The sequence below is a fragment of the Plasmodium vinckei genome, assembly GCF_900681995.1.
Source record: "Plasmodium vinckei vinckei genome assembly, chromosome: PVVCY_10".
Lineage (NCBI taxonomy): Eukaryota > Apicomplexa > Aconoidasida > Haemosporida > Plasmodiidae > Plasmodium > Plasmodium vinckei.
In genome coordinates, this window is record NC_051302.1 from 606,228 (window position 1) to 627,452 (window position 21,225).

Consider the following 21,225-nt stretch of genomic DNA (forward strand, 5'->3'; position numbering starts at 1 on the left):
GCATATTACTAATATTTACTTATATATTAGCATGAAAAATATGTATTTTTTATATACCTATCCATATAGGATGAGAAACATAGTAAATACATTGTTGTAAAAACATTTTAACAACATATATCAACATAGTGCATTGTGTACATATAAATTAAACGATAAACAAAAATATATTTTGCTTAAAATTGTTCAATTTATTTTTTTTTTTTGCATTAATCTTCCTTATGTATATCTTTTTTACCTTTTTTATGGAAAATCTTTTTTAAAATAGTGACAAAAATTTGAAAGCACAATAATATGAATAATATATAAGCAATCAAAATCATAAATACTTTTGCTTTACTTTTACATGATAAACATCCAAAATCATCATCTATTAAATGAATATCTTTTGTTTTGACATATATATCTTTTTTATTATTAAAAGTTTGATTAGCTGACATAACTTCTTCACCATTTGAATTATTTATAGAAATTTTAAGATTTATATTATTTTTATTTGGATAAGAAATATTAATTTCACCATAATTACTAAATCCGTAAATTTTATCGAATTTAAAAGGTGTGGCGCCATTTAAAAGATATGAAACATAATAAACAAAATATTGAATAATAGGGCTATAACTATTTTCCTGATTTACATTGCTACTTGTTACTTCAACGATATCTTCTTCATTTCCTAGTATAGCACTATAGTGTACATCACCACTTAAAAATACTAATCCCTTGGGTTTTGTTTTTTTTACTAATGCTTTTAGTCTCTTTAAGGCCGCGGGCATCAAACCCCAAGTTTCGTTCATTATATAATTGGCGAAAACCTGAAAATATAATCAAAATAAAATAGCATCATGAAAATACGATGGAATGGATAAGAAGTAAGAGAATAAGGAAATGCAATTGAAACATTTTGTAACAGATTAAAAGATGTTGTATACCTGTATGGATGATATAACAATGTGGGCCCGAGCTTTGGAATTAGTTAATTCCTTTTCCAACCATTTCCATTGCTCATCTCCTAATATATCATTGGTACTATTGCAACATAATCCAAACAATGATGCATGTATACGAGATGCTAAAGAAAGCATCTTACACATATATTGATCGGTACGTGATTCGAGGGTATAATATGGATAAGGATCTTTATTATATCGTGTATCTAAAATAATAATTTTAACTTGATTATTTTCATCATTTGGATCTATATATAATTTAGAAAAATATGCTCCATTTCTTTTATATCTTATATCATTTTTATCGAGACCTAAATAATCTAAATACATAGTTTTACTTTCTTTTTTATATTTAAATAAACGATCTCCATTATTACAACTATAATCATGATCATCATAAATTCCATCAATTGTAAATTTTTTTTTCATATTTATATAAAATTCATCTTTTTTAATATATTCATATGATTCTTTTAGACATGTAAGTTCTCTGCATCCCGAATAAAAATAATCTCCTATCCATAACATCAATTGTGGTTTTTTTTTTTCAATGGATTTTATTAAATTGGTGTTGGGTTTGTTCCTTTGATTATTACAACTTAAAAAAACTAGCTTGTCCAATCTTTCATTAATTATTTGATCTGCCTGGCATATCACATATTGTGCATACGCACACAAAAAAAAAATTATATTCATATACTTATTCATTATTAATTTAAAATATACTAAAAAAAAGAAATATGCATATAAATATATCTGTATATATGTGTGTTACAAATAGCAAATCAACACACACAAAAATCCACGTCTGTAAATATTATATAATAACCTCATAACAAATCAAAAATCTTATATAATTAATTCCAAAAGATAGAAAAAAAAGGAATACAACTTAAAGTAAAATACAATAAAATAAAAATGGGGATGTGTTACATCATTTTAAAGCGAGTTCATTCCCAATAAATTCATGTTACATGCAAATATATATTCAAAAAAATTATGTGTACCATGCCTAAAAATCATAAATAAATATATATAATACTCTTAAACTAGTATTTTTTTTCTTTTCTTTCTATACAAAAATATATTCCATATAAGCTTCAATATATACAAGTTAATGTATGAAGGAAAAAAAAATTTACAACTTGAATAAAAATCATAACTTTTTCATGCTTTTGAAAAATTTAATTAAATGTAAACTTACTAATAAAATTAAATACCATATTATGTCATTTTAAAAGTTCAAAATTTTGTATATGATTGTAAATATATTATTTTTTTATATTATTCATAACAATTTTTTATATATTACTTAACAAATTTAAACACCTTTAAATATGTATACATATATATTTAATTTGTATCCCACCGGAACAAATATTTAGTGTACATGTTTTTCACATCCTAACATGTTTACTATTCTTTATAAAAATATATATATATAAACATTTTATAAAAAAATTGTACATTTTCAAAGAAATTTTCTTTTTTAGTTTTTCATTTATGATTATATATTTCGATAATTCGAAATAAAAAAAAAATACATGTAAAAACATTTGTATATAACTGATACTCATTCTTTTTGATACCACAAAAGAATTGATATATTAATATGGAAAATAAATATATATATGTATTATGTATAATTTCATAATAACATATTAAATTAATAAATGTAATTAAATACTTTTTTTACAACTTATTAATACATTTTTTGTCAATTTTCTAATATTTATATATTGAAATAAATAGAAATTAATTAAATATTTTAATGTATAAAATGCTATACTGAAAGATTTATTTGAAAAAAAAAAAATAACAGTCAAAAAAGTAAAGGTAAAAAGTATTCCAATACTATAAATATACAAATAAACAGAAACAAATAAAATAAAAGTAAAGATGAGCAACTATCAAAATTTGAAATGCTCAGAACTAAAGGATTTGTTAGCTAAAAAAGGGCTACCGTCTCATGGAAAAAAAGTATGCAATTCTTCATCCATATTTATCTATACATTTTAAAACAGGAAAAATACGTTGATTCAATAAACTCCATATATATGCACATATAGAAATATAAATTTATGTCCCATCCTATATCCATACTTAGATATACAATTGATTGACTAATCATTATCATTATGGGGGGGATGAAATATTTTATCAATCTTTTCATCTTTTTTCATTATTTTTCTATTATATTTAGAACGAATTGTTAGAGAGACTATTAAAACATGAGCAAGAAACGGGAACCGGATCTAATTCGCAAGGGATAGGTGATAATGGTGATTCGAAGGACGGTAAGACATATATAAAATTTAATGAAAAAATAAAAATAATATTATAAAACATATATAGATTATGTTAAATATGTTCTTCAAAAGTAGATAATACAATTTTGAAATGATAATTTTTTTAGGTGGAAAAAATAAAAAAAAAATTTCAGTGAATACAAAAGAAGAATATAGCAAAGGTGGATTAAGTAAAATGACAAGCTATTTTAAAAATATATTAGGTTCTAATACATCTACTGATAACTCAAAATATTATGATAATGACAATTCGAAAAATAATGAAAATAAGAGTAACACTGATGAAGAACAAAAAAAAGTTGTAATAACCCAAATAACTTTTTCAGAATCAAATTTATCACCTCAAAATACATTACAAAAAAATATAATTTCTCGAACAGGTTAGCTAAAAATAATATATATCCATTTGAATATGTTTGCTTATATTTTTTGGTCAAACCCTATTTTTATATATTACTGAAATATATGTAATAAATTATGCGCAATTTGTCTGTATATCGATTTTGGATTTTTATACATTTTGTTTTTTATTTTTTATTTTTGAAGAAGATAATCTTTATTTAACTGAGGAAAAAAAACGAGAGATGAGAAGAAAACGATTTGGTAAAATTCATAAACCTTCTTTAAATTTTTTTGAAGTGATCATTGTTTGGAAGCTAGCCAAATTCAAAAAATTCCCCTTTTTATTCTACCAATTTATGCTACAATACAATTATTGTCTTATGGTCTAATTATTTTATTTTTGTAGGAACTGACTGTGTTTCCACACCAGCAGCTCTTGAATCCAGAGCGAAAAGGTAAACAAAGATGAAAATAAAATGAAATAGTTAACACCTAGAAATGTGCTATGCAAAATCATCACTATAGATATGACACTTTTTATTGGCTACAACTTTTATATTGTGCATTATTTTTTATTTTCCAGATTTTGCATTGTTACCAAACAAATGGAAGAAGAAAATAAGAAAAGAAGAGCAGAAAGATTTGGAATGAATGTGGTTAGTATACGATTGCTTATGCATCCATACTTTTTTGTTCTTATTCAATATATTTATTTAATTTAGACTATTATATTTTTCGGATTTATTTAAAAAAAATATTAATTGTGAATTTGATTATTTTCTTTGTATTAGGGCAATTTGAACAATATTGAAATGAAAAAAAAACGAGCCGAGAGATTTGGTTCCATAAATGATGTAATGCAAATAAACAGACAAATATTATGTACATGCTCATATATATATTCCCATTCATATTATGGTAAACTTTCTTTTTTGTTTTACAGCATGAAAAATTAAAAGCCCGTGCCCTTAGATTTGGCATAACACAATAAAATTCATTAAAAATGATAGGAATACAATATTACTCCAAATAAATAGGAGAAATATATTATGAAATGAGGAGGATAAAATAAATTTCCTATTTTTAATTATATATGAATATATTCCCATCAGTTCTTCAATTTTGTTTTCATATTTATTTTATCTTTTATATATGTAAATTTTTTATCTAGTGTTTTTATTTATATTATTGTTTTCTGTCGAAATAAATATTTCACTATTTGTGATATAGCCTTCTCTATATAAACAGCGAAGTTCGCTACTATTTTATTGAAAAAAAATTATTGTTTAAAATTTTTATATTTTTTTGGTTTGTTGCTAAAATTAAAAAATTAATTCGCATAATGAAGACATTACATTTAAAAGGGTTGTTAGAAAGGCATATTAAGCGAGGTAAATTATAGAATATAAATAAAATAAAAGATATGTACGCATGCCATCGAATGGGGTTGGGAACAACTGATATTCAAATAATTAAAAGATAAAGAAAGGTACATAAATAAACATGAATTGATGTATAGCACAAATGTGTGCAAATATACCCATAGATGGTATGCGCAAATACAATTTTAATTCATGAGAAAAAAGCAAGTGTGAGATATGCTTTATCTAACTTTATCTCACTGTTAAAATACCAGCAGCTATCAACTTTTGCAATCCATTAAAAATTTTTGGATCTTTAATATATTCTGAAATAGAATTAGGGTTTTCATTTATTTTTTGTAAAATTATTTGAAATTGTGGGTCTGAGATAATTTGTTGGATTTCTGGGTCGGCCATTGATTTTTTAATTTGCTCTTCATCGACTTTTTCTGATTTTGACATTTCATCGATTTTGTATACACATCTTTGATATCCTTCTGTACATTCTTTATTATTTGGATCTAATTCTAAACCTTTATTATATGCTTGTATTGCTTTATAATAATCTTTCATAAAAAAGTGAAGATTTCCTTTTCTAGTATATGCTTTGACAAATTTGGGATCTAATTCGATTGCCTTCATAACATCTTCTAAAGCTGATGGATATTCAATTAATTTGGTTAAAGCAGCAGCTCTATTTGAATATAATTTAGCATCATTTGGATTTCTTCGAATAGCTTCATCATATTCTTTTTTTGCATTTGGAAAATCATTGTTTTTAAAGTATTCATTTCCTTTATTTTTATGTTCTTCTGCTTTGACTGGATCTATATATGCTTCTCTTTCTTCTTTTTCTTTTTTTCTTTCAAGTTCTTTTAAAGCATTTCTAGTTGCTCTATTATTGTCTTCTACTAATGACTTACGATAAGCTTCTAATGCTTTGTCATAATCTTTTATATTAATATAACCAATAGCTAATCTATTATATACTTTAGCTACTTGAGAAAATTCTGCTTTAAAATTATATCTATTTTCGATAGCATAAATACAAGTTTCAATACTTTTTTCATAGGATTTCATTTCTAAATAAACAGCGGCTTTATTATAATAATACATAATATCATTTGGATTAACTTTTATAGCTTCATCATATTCTTTTAATGCTTCCTCAAATTTTTTTTGTTTATATAATTCATTACCTTTTAATTTATGTTCATCACCAAGTAATTCTTCTGGTGTTCTATTTTTTTTTTTTTCTTCTTCTTTCATTTTTCTTTCTTTTTCTTTTTTTTCTTCTTCTTCTTTTTTCCTTTGTCTTTCTCTTTCTGCTTCATGAGATGCATCATCATTAAATTTTATTCCAAAAAATTTTTCAACACCTTCACTTATTTTAGGATTACAAGAAGAAAGAATAAAACGAATATTCATTGGATTTGCATTTATAGCTTTAATTGTATTTAATAATTCGGTAGAGTAATTTGAATTTTCTTCTTTATATGATTTTAATTTGGGGTCATTATTTATAATGTTATTTATATGATTAATATATTCCATATTTTCCATTTCCTTTTCTTTCCTTACTTTTTCTAATCCATCTTTTAATGATTTATTATTTGGATCTAATTTCAATCCTTCCAAATACGTTTTTTCAGAATTATCTAGTTGTCTTAAACCATGCTCAGCGCATGCTTTCCTAATATATCCTTTAGGCCAATCATTTTTTATACTAATACATTTATTAGCACTTTCTAATGCTTCATAAAATCTTCTTAAACTGGAATAAGCACCAGATAAATTTGAATAAAGAACATGATCTGAAGGATCATTTTTAATAGCATCAGAAAAATATTTTACTGAATCTTCGAATTTCCCTTCTTGGAAACATTTGTTTCCTAATTCCTTAAGCCTTTGAGCTTCTTCTTTGTTTACCATACTTAGAAGGTTATATTATTTTTTTTTTTATTAAATAAATGGCTATATAAAAATGTACACGTTTTATCAACTTATATTGGTTTTCGCTATACTTTTTGTGTATTTCTATAACAAGCTATTATATATACACAATTTTATTTGTTCCAAACATTTATATAATTTATTTTTACTTCCCAAAGTACAGAATATTTGTATAAATCCTACTTTTAATTTAATTTGATGTTGGATATTTTTCTTTTTTATTATTTCCCTTTTTTTATTTTAAAAATTGAATATTTTTATATACAATTTTAATTAGGTGAATGTATTATATTTTTTTTGTTTTTTAATAATACAATATATATAAAAAATAATAAAGTGTTTGGTGAAATCTACATAATATTTATCTTTTATTTTTCATGTTTTTTTTTATTGTCGTTTCCAAGAGAAACATAATGCAATTTTTATATTTTGAAAATGTTGCGTATATTTTTTTACCATTTCCCTTTTATATATAATATGTATAATTATATGAGGACCGCATTGATGTATTTAGTGTATTCAACTTCCATATAAAATTGGAAATTTTATAGGTTACATTTATAACGACAAAATAAAAGTTTTGCATTATTTTGTGTTTTTTCAAATACTTTTATTATTTTTTTTCCTTATTTAACAGTATTTGCATGATTATATAATTTTTTCAAAGATAATTGGAATGTTGCAGTTATTTATTAGTAATAAGAACGAAATAAGTTTAAGCATAAAAGGTGTTTACATTTATATATACAATGATATATTATTATTTATGTAAAGTTATAAATTAATTTTTTCCATATAAAAATGGTATAATCCTCATTTTAATTAATAAAATAAAATTAGCTGAAAAATTAAAAAATCATTTTTTATATGTAGGATTGCTACAATTTTTACCAATTGTTTCACTCTCTATTTACTACCCTGATATATTTTTCCCTTCTCACAACATACATATTCTACAAAAATATAAGTATATAAATACATTGTTTATCAAAATAATTGTTTTTTTCGTGTTAAGTATATTTCCCCCAATATGTACTTTTGTTTGATCACAATTTTATGGACTTAATGTTTTTTAGAGATTTACTACCCCGTATATATATTCTGTCCAATTGATTAATACTGTAAAGAAGCGATTAAGCAATATTTTAATATGCACAATATGTACAGTAGTTTTACACATTATTTAAACTCTATAGGTGGGCAAAACCTCTTTGGTATATACAATAAGCTTATTATTTTATTTTTAAATAATTATGAATACATTTTTAAGACACTTTTTTGTTTCTATATATAGTATATTATTAAATTAGTTTACAAAAGGTGATATGGTAATTATTTTAATGCAATAAAATTGCGAAATCCTTACACATGTTTTATAGAAAAATATAAAAAAAGAAGCTAATTTTTATTTACTATTCAATCTATCTATATAATGATTTATAAATTATATAGTGTAAGCAGTTTCCCCTCTTATTATTTGGATATATTTCGGCCAATTTCTTTAAAATATAAATTTACACAATTAAATCAATATATAAATTACTTTTCATATATAAAGTGTTCGAAATAATATAGTGTATAACTGTGTAAATTGAAAATTCGTAATTTTCCTTTTTCCATTTAAATACTGAATAGATATTAAAAAAAAATTTAATAATGTTTAAAAAAAAAAAATAGACTGCTAATTTATTTCATTCTTTTTATGAGAACTTTTGTGTGATTGTTCAAAAGGTCAGGGTATAGCCATTCAAAAGGTATTATAGAAAATTAAATGAAAAGGTTTTGGGAATAACACATTTTCTTAACATACTATTATTTAAGTGTCACAAATATTAAGGGATATAAAAATAGTATAAGATTAAGAGAAATAAGAACAAAGCTAATAATAATTTATATTTGCAAATGCCAACATATGTGAGAAGGGAAAGAACATCAAATCTAATTCAAAAAAAAATTAAGTAAAATTAGCGAAAAATGCTAATGTATTTGTATAGCATTATTAGAAATAAGTAATAACAATACTTATTTTAAATTAATAAAAATATATATGCTAAAGTATTTATGCGTACTGTATTTGATATATTCCGCATATATTATGTAAATACTATATGAGCACAAAATATATATTTTTTTAAATAATTATGAATAACTTGAAAAATCATTTTCATAGTTTTAAATTTTAATAAGGAATTCCTTATAGGGAATAGCATATTCATATCTCATCATACATAGATAGTTGGTAAAATGCTTACATTATAATGTGTTTTTTTGTGCACAAAATATAAATATATAAGAATTAAAATGGTATATTATTTATATAATTAAAGATAATATGTAATTTATTACTTTTATATTATAATTATATAATATAATATAAAATATATTTACATATAATGCACACATAAGCAAATGCTTAAATATATAATAACCTTTCATTCCCTTTTTTCGATTAGGGTATTTTTTCATTTTTTTTTTTTGTTAAAAATATATATAAAAGTAATGCATTTTAAATAAAAAATATTCATATATTTATGAAAATGCATACACTTTTATGTAAATAAAAAATAATTTTATAGCTATAAATTTATTTATTTGAAATTAAAAGAACTAAAAAAACGAAACTTATAAAGCTCATGATCTTGTAATTAAACAGTATAATGGCAGACAAGTTAACAGAAGAACAAATATCGGAATTCAAAGAAGCCTTCAGTTTATTTGATAAAGATGGAGATGGAAGTAAGCAACAATAGAGAGTAGATAGAGAGAAAAATAAATATATATTAATAAAATAAAATACATATAAAAATAATGCATATATAAATTAATAGTATTAAAAAAAATTGCATCATCATGTGCATTTTAAGTATTTCATATTAAGTCTTGTTGGCATATATTACCAACTTTCATAGTATCTAATACTCGCATTTATAATAAGAATTCGGATTACATTACATATATATATATATATATATATATATATATATATATATATATATATGTGCTTGTGCACACACTTATCGATTATTTATATATTTTTTATTTATTTACCTTTGCAGCTATAACAACAAAGGAACTGGGCACTGTCATGCGATCATTGGGCCAAAACCCAACTGAAGCGGAACTACAAGATATGATAAATGAAATTGACACAGACGGGAATGGATCAATAGATTTCCCAGAATTTTTAACCTTAATGGCAAGAAAAATGAAAGATACAGATACAGAAGAAGAATTAATTGAAGCATTTAGAGTTTTTGACAGAGATGGTGATGGATATATTAGTGCTGATGAATTAAGACATGTCATGACAAACTTAGGGGAAAAACTTACAAATGAAGAAGTTGATGAAATGATAAGAGAAGCAGATATTGATGGAGATGGGCAAATTAATTATGAGGAGTTTGTTAAAATGATGATAGCTAAATAAGTTATTAATGTATGCATATATATACATCATTGTGTGCGTATATGTACATCACTGTATGCGTAATATACGTGTAACTTTTTTTTTAATTTTTATATTAACTTTCCCTTATACATTTTAATACCATTAACTAATAATGTTTTACTTGATAAAATTCTAAATTTTTATAACCCTAATATAAAATCTGTGAATAAAAATTGATTTTAAAAAATTAACAAATGGAAGTTAATGAAAAATGCGAAAAAAATAAAGGATTAATTTATATGGGCATATAAAAAACAAATGAAATAGTGTAAATAGTTATGCATTTTTTAAGGGTAAAAAACAAACTTATAAATATTGTTAATATCCTAAAAATAGTGACATAAGTATGTGTAAATGTGAAAGAATATAATAATGGGTAATTTAAAAAAAATATTTTTAAGGGAATATTGACAAATTATATACTAAAACAGTAAAGAAAATATTATCTATGTACATGATTACGGTTTCGTATTTCCAAACCAATGTAGCCACACATTTCATCGTCTCTCACTTTTACACATCCAGTTTATGGTGTTGTATGAATTTATTAATGTAAGACAAAAATGTATCATTTTTTATTTGTGATTTAATTTCTTGAAAAAACAATTTATAAATATAAAGGTTATGATATGATAATATTACATTAGCTGTTAATTCTTTACATTTTAATAAATGATGTATATATGATTTAGTTTCTTTTCTTGGTGAATTACTAGATATAATAGAATAATCTAATGCATATTTAGAATCATTTAAATCTATAATAAAAGTATCATTTATTTTTTTGTCTTCAAAATTAATAAGATTAATATCTAATGATGTAGATTGTTCATAATTTATATCTTTTAAATTTATATCCATATTTATAGCTTTTCCATTTCTTGCTAAGTAATAAGGGAAATTTGATTCGATAATATCTATCCCATAATATATACTGTGTAAAATTTCAATTGGGTTTCCATTCGATAATTGTATAAATTTTAATTTGTCTTTTGGAATTATTTCTAATATATCTTTAATATAGCTAGTTCGTAATTGGTTTGATTCATCATAACCTATACCACTCAATAAATAACCATTAATAATTGAATCGTATTTATCTAACGTTTCTTTTATTACACTATTTATATTAATAGTAGATGGGACTGATAAAATACATAAAGGCTCATCATTGCCATTATTTTTTTCTTTTATTATTTTTATTTTTTCTAAAAATTCATTCATTAGAGTTATAATTCTTATTTTTTTTTTTTTCCCTACTTGCTCATTTATTTTTATTTCTTCAGTTGGGATACATAAAATATTTGGTTCAAAAATTTCAACACATTTTATAAAATCATCAAGTGTAAAAGTTGCTATACTATTACTATCTTTTAATGTTATAAATTTGTTAATATTTAAATTGAAATTGTTTGCTAAAACATTTCGTATATTCATATATCTATAGCTACCCTTAAAATCGCAAAAGTTATGTAAGTAACTGTTTTGTTCTTTTACATTATTTTTTAAATAATGTTCTTTGGCTTTTTCATAAACATCTAAATTATTATATACTTCAGATACTGGACAATTTAAAATAAAATTTGATTCAATTTTCCTCAGCAATTCTAGATTTATGAATTCTGGTAGCATATCATTTGTTAATATAGTAGTTGTTGGAGTTTCCAGATCGAAGATTTTATTTACTCGGTATTTATTATTTTCATTCATTTCCTTTTCTATATTTTCTATAGTTAATATATATCGTAGGCTTATATAATTCCCTTATATTGTATATACAATGGTATTACCTTTGTAGCTATTATTTATAATAGCAATATATATTCGTGAGAATATGCCTACAATTTCTTATCACGTAATATTCAATAATTTTGAACCTTAAAAAGAAATATAATAAATAATTTATGGAAAATTTGGCAAAAAATATAATAAAATTATAAACAATACACAATTAATAATTTAAATAAGAACAATGTTGAATAAGGTTAGTGATTAATAAAAATAGCTAACCCATTTATTCTTAAAACAATCTATAAAAAATGGAAAGAAAAATTCGTTATTCCCACTTATCGAATTAAAATGCCTTTTTTTTAATTAAATAAATCAAATATTTTAATAATCAAATATTTAAAAGTATATAATACATAGACATAAGAAAAAAAACGACACCTTGTAGAACTTTAATTCATACAAAAATTTCCATACCTTCAAAAAATATACTCATCCTCTTAAATTTGGATATAAACTTATTTTATATATTTTTTCCACCCGTTATAATATACATGTATTTTTTTTTATTTATTATATATTTTATATGCGATTCTTTTTATTATTTTTCCCAAAATATTTTTGAACTTATTTACTTTTTCAAGTATACTCTCGAAAGAAATCCAAAACAAGCAAGTAAAAAATTTTTATTTAATTTTATAATAACCCTAAGCAGATTTTTATAAGTATATATCAGCAAATATATATCTTCTATATATAATATACATAATAACACTGCAAATTTTACAAATTTTGTATAACATATTTATAAAAAATGGATAGCATCGTAATTAACAACTTAACTTATAATTACTATCACCCATTACGAAAAACCCGAATCCAGGCCCTAAACGATATAAACCTTGTATTCGAAAGAGGTATGCGAGTTCTAATTTGTGGAAAGAATGGAGCCGGAAAAAGTACCTTACTAAGCATTTTAGCTGGAAAAAAGGTATATATTATTCTAAACAAGTTATAAAATATAAATATATGGATGTGTAAAGAAACAACAATGATAATAAAAATAATACAATATTTGATATTATAGAGACAAACTAATATTTTGTAATGCATATATTTAGAATGTATATTTTTCTATTTATAATGTGATTTTCATTTTAACGAGATATGAAAATGTGTTCTTTTTTTTTAGCTTGTAAAAGAAGAATCTGTTTCAGCTTTTAATAAACCAGTTTTTCACGACCTTTCTTTAAACGAAAGAATAGGATATGTTGGAGAATGGTGGAATGATGGTATATAATAAAAATTAATAATATATTTAATTTGTTTGAAATGTAGAACTAAAAAATAGTGAATAAATATATTATTTTACAACTCTCAAGGTTCATCTATTTCTCATAAATTATCTTTATTGCTCTCATATAATATTCTTATAATATCTTAATCTGTGTATAAATTTTTTTTTAGAATACGCCATGAATATCACAATAAAAAATATGTTTTCTCAATATGCTGATTCGAAGAGATATAAAAAATTAATGAAATTGTTCGACATAGATGATAGTAAAGTTATATCTGGCATTTCTAAGGGACAGAAAAAAAAAGTTCAAATTGTATCTACTATAATGAAAAGAAAAGATATTTATATTTTTGATGAAGCAGCAGAATCCTTAGATTTAATATCTAGAAAAGTTTTACTTGAGTAAGAAATTATTTCTAAAGTATAACACAATTCATATACTTATATATATCTCATTCTATATTTATACTATTTTTTTTTTTTTCAGTTTTTTGAAAAATGAATCTATTAAATATAAGTGTATTATAATTTATTCGACTCACATATTTGATTGTATGGACAAATGGTCTACCCATGTTTTATATTTGGGAAAAGGCTCAGTATCCTTTTTTTCAGATATAAACACTATTGTAAAGTGAGTCATAAATATGATGAAAATAAAATAAGATTAATAAAAAAGAAACTTCTATACATGTGTTTATCCTCATATTTGTCATATCCTTACATTTTCATAATGTTTACTATTTTACTTCTCTATATGCAGTGATAAGAAATACGTTTCAATGGCTGACTTTGTTTTTGACCATATGATGGAGGAGACAAACAAAAATGATAAATCTTACAATATTGAAGGTATACCAATATAAACACAATTTTGCGTATCTTTGTTATTTTTTAAAACATCTTCAAGGTACCATATTAATGTAACTAATTTTTTTTTTTTATAGAAATTATGAATCTAGATTCTGATTAGACAAGCATTATAAGAAGGTACCAAAATAACGACTGAAAAAAAAACGAACTCAACATACTATGATTGTATTAACTAGCGTGAATAACCATAACAAAGTTAGAGCATCCATTCGAAACACATATATAAAATAATGCATTAAATGCATGAATCTTAATATATGAGAAGAAAAATATAGATTAACATTTTTTATAAAATAATATACTTATTTAAAAGAAGTTTGTATTTAAAATGATATATCGGTTTTATTATTCCACAAAATATATCATCACATTGTGAAAAGTTTCAAATTAAAAACAAAAAAAAATGTTGACATAATTAAGGCATATGAAACAAAAATTTTAAATCAAGTGCATATAATTTATTTATATATTTTTTTTGTTTCATGTGAAAACAAATATTTTGAAAATTTTAGTGTAAAAGAAATTCGGATATAAAGGTTATATCCAATTCTTCGTCTTTTTGTTTTTTAGAACAAACATATATTATAATTTTTTTACACTGAACTTATTAAATGTGTTTTGAATGTTCAAAAAAAAATACATAGAAAAAATCGTTGAATAATGATTTTAAATAAGCTAAACTATACATTAATTTATGATTAAACTAAAAGATACATATCTTAATTATACTGTGAATCCTCATCAGTATAATATATTTTTCCTTTTCTTGCTTTACTGTTTTACGGTTAAATATTATATTCCCTGTAATGTACTAAGAAGTGTATCACTTTATGATAGTGGCTGGGTAATTATTTGTTTTCTACATACAAAGGGCTATGAATCCTGCTTCCTCAATTTGATATTCTCAATCTAGTTCATGTTTTAAATTTGTTTTTTTTAATATTTCTTCTTTACTCTCTAATTTGTTGGAATAAAAATTGTATATTTTAATACTTTCGTTATATATTTCATAAAGATCTTTTCTCTTTTTTAAATCAAATTGGAAAAAAAAATTAAAAAAATATTTCAATTCCTTAAATCTCGTTTTAATTTTCTTATTAATGAGTTCATTTAATAATTCTTTTTTTTCATAAATCTTTATATAAATAAAATTATAATAATTAAATAAACTTTCATTAGTAATCATTTCGTATAATAATAATCCTAATAACCATATGTCACTTTTAGACATGTTTATTTTTTTTTTTTGAAATTTTTTCTGATTTTCTAATTTTTTTTTTATTAGCATTTTGATTTTTTTTAGACATTTATAAAATTTTAATGGTACGAATGAATGCTTTCTTGAACGTTTTCCCATATCTTTGTACTTATTCTTTGAATATGTAAATTTATTTTTGTTGGTCAAAAGTTCTGGAGCTATTAACATTTCATTTCCTCGATTTGTTCTGAAAAAAATAAAGTCTGTATCCCTTAAAAAAAACTTACTTTCCCCAAAATCGCTGATAACTATTGATGGAACAACTATGTGTTGACAATCTTTTTTTTTCATTATGTTCTTAAAATATTGTCTATAATTAAAACTAGCCATCGATATATCAAAACTGTTATAAAGCTTATTTTGTTTTTTATATCTTGAGCTATTAATTTGATAGGAAGGAAGAATAAAATCTAAATTTGTCTCCCTTTCATTTTCTACAAAACCATTTCTCATAACAATTTGAGATTGAAAATTTTTAAGAGTCTGCTTAGTATTACTATGATTATTGTAGTTATTCTTTTTTATTTTATATTTTTTACGCATTAATAGTGGGTATGTTTTTTTAAAATCGATTAAAATATTACATGTATTAATGTCAAAATGAATGATCTTTTTTTTATGTACATAAATGATTTGTTCTATTATTTGAATAAAAATATTTAAAATAAATAAAATAAATTTCAACTGGATTATTTTTATAAAAATCCGATTTTTTAATATCATACTGTAGCAAGAATACACATTAGTATATCTACATCGGTACTTGTAGCAAAATATGAAATTTCTTTTACACCTTTTTGTAATTTTTTTAGTAATTTTGGCTATTTTAAAATTTAAAATTATTTTCTTTCTTTTTTTCTTACACACAATCGGTAAAAAAGCTTGGTTTATATTTTCTCGTATTTTTTTTATCTCTTTTAAATAGCTTATGTGTGCATAACTCATTAGATCCTTTAAATTTCCTTCATAATATTTCATAAGTAAATAATAAGTAAAACCATTATTATTACAATTTGGAATAATACCATAACTATGCATTTGACATATTCCCTTTTTTGAGTTTTGAAAAGTAAGAAGACATTTAATTTCATTAAAAATGTTTTTAAAAATATAATTTTCATTTATATTGTTAGGTATATCTATTAATTTTATTATAAAAAAATTATTATTAAATATATTATGTGAACATAAAAATATTTTCCCATTACCATGCTCATTTATTTTTTTTAAGAATATTATATTTTTTAAATTTTTTACAACAGATAAATTGTAGAGTATTGATTTTACTTGATCATTGATAAAATATTTCTTTCCTTCCTTTTTTATATTTGTAATAATTTTTTTTTTTTTAATATTATTATTTATGAAAAATTGGATAATTTGTATGATCGATAAATGTTCTGAATTAATTAGCTTAGAAAAAGGGAAATATTTATCAAATATTTTTAACCACATTTTTAGTATTTTTTTTATTTTATTACTCTTTTTAAACACTTTTTTTTCAATCTTTTTATTTATATTTTGATATTCATCATAATAATTTTCATTAAAATATAAATCGTTAAGACATTTTTTATTGTAGGAAGTTATTAAGGAAAAAATTAATAATATAATCCATACCTTAACGGAAATAATTTCATCATTAAGTTTATCGTTATATCGGTTTTTATATTTAATTTGATCAATCAAATTGGAGGTCCCACATTTTAAGTATTCTCCTTCCATTTTGTGAAAATTATGTTTCAAATTTTTATATCCCCTACATTCTTCACTCATTAATAGTAACTTATTTGTAGAAACATTTTCCAAACATTCAATCTTATCTATATATTTATTCAATTCATTTTCGATTGCTTTTGATGATATTTCGTATGAACAAATACTTGATTTTTCTTCATATTCGTCGGATATACAATTGGCAAAAGAATTAGACAATTTTTTAATTTTGTCTAAACATAATGGGGGTATAATATTTTTTCCCAATTTATGTTTCTTAGTATGGTTATTACATTGAGAATTTTGATTGTAACTCGAATATGATGAAGTACATTTTTTAGTGCAATCTTTATCGGCATATTTGTGACAAACCATATCACAAGCGGTTTTATTTGGAGTCTGTATTTTTTTATTACTTTTGGGTATTCCTTTTTTTTCTTTTTCAAAATTGCCACCATTAATATAGTGTAGTAAAAACTCTAAAATTTTAATTTTATAAAAATAGAGCTGCAAAACAATATTTTTTTGGTCCGACAATAAGACAAGTATTTTTAAAAAAATTGTCATAAATTTTGAAATATTTATTTCTTTTTCTCTTTTGTAGCATATTAATATAATTAAAAGTAAATAATATTTATTTATCATTTTTATGTATATATTATTTTTTGAATTTATTATAAACTTTCTAAAATATTCCATTCTGTAAAATAAGGTATATATTGTGTGATCGAAGGAAAGAAACTCGATTTTCTTCTTTATACAATTTCTTTCTTTTATTTTTTTACTTTTTATTGTATGGCTTATAAAATTTGAATAAAACTTTAAAAATATTTCATCAAGTTCAAAATATTTGTAAATTAATGTCGTATCTTTTTCCCTATTTTGACAAATTATTTTATGTATAACTTCATGTGATAAGTTCTCTAATTTTATCTTATTAGACAAGTTATCACAATCTTTTGAAGTATTCAAAATAAATGATTCAAAAAAATGAAGAAAATTTTTTTTTAAAAACATATACATTAGGTGATTTACAAATATATAGTGCATATTTTTTCTTCTCATTTTGTAATCTATCCATTTTTTTGGTGAGTAGTTTTTATTATTTTTTACAAACAAACTATTCATATCTCTTAATAATATTAATACAAAATTGGTTAGAATTATTTTCGTATTATTGTCATACTCTATATTGTAATTGTACATATTTGATAGATTAGTCACAACTTTCCATCTTTTTACAATATAATAAATTAAAGACAAAATGGTTGATCTGTAAAAGTAATTATTATTTTTTTTTTTTTTGATTAATTTTTTCACATTTGTTGCAACCCCGTTAATATCATATTTTGTCTGTAATATTCCGTACTTATTTATAATTATAATTTTCATAAGTATGTATTTTTTTTTTATATTTGATCTATATTTTAGCAAGCTTTTTAACAACAAATTTATGTATAAAGAAAAAATATAAATAAATAACTGTGTGAATAATAAACCGGCCTTAATATAAGAATTGTTATCCATTTCATAGAATTGCTCTGATTGCTTTTCTTTATTAAAACATGCACACTGTTTACATTGTAGTATATTTGCAGGAATATTTGAGACACGCTCATAATTTATTTCCTTATTGCTTTTTTTATTTTTCTTGCCTGTTTGATGATCTGTTGTATTGGGCTCATTCAAATTTGTTTTGTAACAAAATGAATTATAAATAATATTTCGGTCATGATAATTTTCCAAGATCCTTAAAACATGTTCAAGTAGGTCTTTATGATTATATAGAAAATTTTTTAATATTAATAAACTTTTTAAAATAGTGATATAATTTTCATTCTTAATATTTGAAATAATATCTTTAATTTTTGAACATATTTTAAAAATTATTTTTTTTTTTTTCTTAACAAATTGGAATAAAAAAAAAAATAGACAGCATACATTTTGTGAATGAAATGATTTTTTTTCAAATTTTAACAAAGCTCTTAAATTATTATATTGTTTTTTTTGAAATATATAAAATAATGGAACATCATTTTTTATTTTTAACTTAATAGTACAAACTTTTATAGATTGACTTTCATAGCGAATACCATTTTTAAAAGAAAAATTGTTTTGTTTTAGTATGTTAAAAAGAGAGTTATTCATGTTAAATATAAAGTGAATATTTTGTGTTTTTTTTTTGAAAATAAAATTGATAAATTCTTTTTTTACAGTTTTATTCCGTTTTTTAAATGAAAAAATATAATGTATTATTCTTAGGAAGTTGTTCAAATATTTGTGTAAGGATAATATAATTTTGTCTTTACATTGTACAGTTTTTATATCCTTCCTCGCCTTATTAATTTTTTTATTATCAAAATATCTTTTTCCATTTTTAAGGCAATCATGATATAAATTTATATTTTGAATGTTCTTTTTACTGTTCTTATTTTTTTCTATAGTTATGTAGCTACCATTTTCTCTCTCTTTGTTTTTTTTATAAAAGCAAGCACATTTATCTCGATCAAACCCATTACCCTTTGACAATTTGTCTTTTAAAATATTATTATTGCAAATAAAATCACTATTATTTATTTTTTTTAAAATGTTTTTTTGCCTTTTTTCTGATAATATTTTATTTAAATAGTAGGAGGGGTTATACTTAAATAAAACCAAAATAATCCGAAAGAGCTGATTATAATTAATTGGTTTGGTTTGTTCATTTTTTAGAAGCCAAACATCGGTGCTATAATTTTTGCTACTACTTATATTCCCATATGAATCAATTTTTTTTTTTAAAATATTTAAAAAGTTTCCTTGTACATTTTCACCATCTTTTTGAGGGCCTATGATATACTCGTTCTTATCATCAAACCTTTTAGTTTTATAATTATTATCGTTACTTCCTTTGAAAAGTAGGTAGCAATGTTGTCTTAAGCTATTTTTATGCTTTGCAAGAATATTGCATAAATTTTTAAAAATAATATAGTATATATTTATTAAATATGTTTTAATTAATAAACATTTTCCAAGATTATCTTTTTCGATATAATATTTCTCCCATTGTGACTTTAAATGAAAACAACATTTTTTTTTACACTTACTTAGGCACAAAACTTTACACACATATTTTAAAAGTTTATAAATATATTTAGCAATATTCTTATTTAAAACAACCTTTATAACATTATAAAAGTTACCATCATTATTATTTGTAAGCTTAAAAATTATTTTAACTATATATACATGCTTATTAATACCCTTAAAGTAGTGATGTTTTTTTTTTATTATATTATTTTTTAAATACATATTCAAAAGTGTGTGCATATTATGGCCTTCCTTATTTCTTAATTTCTTCGTAAAATACATTTCTACATATTTTTTTGTTTTTTATTTTTTTTTAAAAACAAGATTGGTCGTTGTTGTCACTCCAATCCCCACTACATTGGCAATTAGAATGTTTTACTCTCATATTTTGAAAATGATTAGCTAAGTGTATATATACATAATCCTTTTTGTTTTCTTCTTTTTAGACAATATATCTTTATTTTTATTGTCATCGATATATATATGTATGTGTATTGCTTCTCGCAAATTGATAATATCCAACGAATGCAATCGTGGGAGTATAATAATAGCAATTGACTTAAAGGTATATGTAAAATAACAATTTTAATTATAAAACAAATAAAATTCAAAGCGGTTTAATTACTCATTAAGCAGTTAAAAATAATAAGCAGATAAAAACAAAACATAAAGGACTAGTTTGATTGTTTCTATAAAAATTTATTGCCAAAGCAAAATGTATAATTCTTTATGCCAATAAATTTTATGGAAATAATTTTTTTTTGTCCCCTATGATTTTTTAAATATTCCTTTAAGCTGCATTTGCTTAATTTAGGGCTTATTATCTATTTTCTTTTATATATATTTGTCTTTCATAAATAAAACTACATACTAAATTAATTATGTTTTTATATTTTTTTTTGTGTACTTTTCATTGAT

The 21,225-nt window shown here is 22.2% G+C and overlaps 7 protein-coding genes across 7 annotated transcripts; 3 read left to right on the top strand and 4 right to left on the bottom strand.

Annotated features, from left to right (window-relative positions):
• Positions 1 to 209: 209 nt before the first annotated feature.
• Positions 210 to 1,658, bottom strand: PVVCY_1001520 (alkaline phosphatase, putative; the record flags this gene model as incomplete). Its single annotated transcript, XM_037634438.1, has 2 exons — positions 210 to 815; positions 933 to 1,658. 2 exons carry the CDS (start codon positions 1,656 to 1,658, stop codon positions 210 to 212), a joined length of 1,332 nt encoding a protein of 443 aa, XP_037490535.1.
• Positions 1,659 to 2,849: 1,191 nt separating this feature from the next.
• On the top strand, positions 2,850 to 4,592 carry PVVCY_1001530 (SAP domain-containing protein, putative; the record flags this gene model as incomplete). The annotated part of the gene is made up of 8 exons (XM_008625605.1): positions 2,850 to 2,930; positions 3,154 to 3,247; positions 3,367 to 3,639; positions 3,806 to 3,862; positions 4,008 to 4,056; positions 4,185 to 4,257; positions 4,393 to 4,455; positions 4,545 to 4,592. The coding sequence occupies 8 exons, from the start codon at positions 2,850 to 2,852 to the stop codon at positions 4,590 to 4,592; spliced, it is 738 nt and encodes a 245-aa protein (XP_008623827.1).
• A 622-nt stretch (positions 4,593 to 5,214) lies between these two features.
• Positions 5,215 to 6,894, bottom strand: PVVCY_1001540 (Hsp70/Hsp90 organizing protein, putative; the record flags this gene model as incomplete). Its single annotated transcript, XM_008625606.1, has 1 exon — positions 5,215 to 6,894. One exon carries the CDS (start codon positions 6,892 to 6,894, stop codon positions 5,215 to 5,217), a length of 1,680 nt encoding a protein of 559 aa, XP_008623828.1.
• A 2,678-nt stretch (positions 6,895 to 9,572) lies between these two features.
• PVVCY_1001550 (calmodulin, putative) lies at positions 9,573 to 10,342 on the top strand (the record flags this gene model as incomplete). Its single annotated transcript, XM_008625607.1, has 2 exons — positions 9,573 to 9,651; positions 9,972 to 10,342. 2 exons carry the CDS (start codon positions 9,573 to 9,575, stop codon positions 10,340 to 10,342), a joined length of 450 nt encoding a protein of 149 aa, XP_008623829.1.
• Positions 10,343 to 10,876: 534 nt separating this feature from the next.
• Positions 10,877 to 12,073, bottom strand: PVVCY_1001560 (queuine tRNA-ribosyltransferase, putative; the record flags this gene model as incomplete). Its single annotated transcript, XM_008625608.1, has 1 exon — positions 10,877 to 12,073. The coding sequence occupies one exon, from the start codon at positions 12,071 to 12,073 to the stop codon at positions 10,877 to 10,879; it is 1,197 nt and encodes a 398-aa protein (XP_008623830.1).
• Positions 12,074 to 12,905: 832 nt separating this feature from the next.
• On the top strand, positions 12,906 to 14,364 carry PVVCY_1001570 (CCR4-associated factor 16, putative; the record flags this gene model as incomplete). The annotated part of the gene is made up of 6 exons (XM_008625609.1): positions 12,906 to 13,082; positions 13,284 to 13,383; positions 13,559 to 13,793; positions 13,879 to 14,025; positions 14,155 to 14,243; positions 14,339 to 14,364. 6 exons carry the CDS (start codon positions 12,906 to 12,908, stop codon positions 14,362 to 14,364), a joined length of 774 nt encoding a protein of 257 aa, XP_008623831.1.
• Positions 14,365 to 15,168: 804 nt separating this feature from the next.
• PVVCY_1001580 (protein kinase, putative) lies at positions 15,169 to 20,589 on the bottom strand (the record flags this gene model as incomplete). Its single annotated transcript, XM_008625610.2, has 1 exon — positions 15,169 to 20,589. The coding sequence occupies one exon, from the start codon at positions 20,587 to 20,589 to the stop codon at positions 15,169 to 15,171; it is 5,421 nt and encodes a 1,806-aa protein (XP_008623832.2).
• Positions 20,590 to 21,225: the final 636 nt, after the last annotated feature.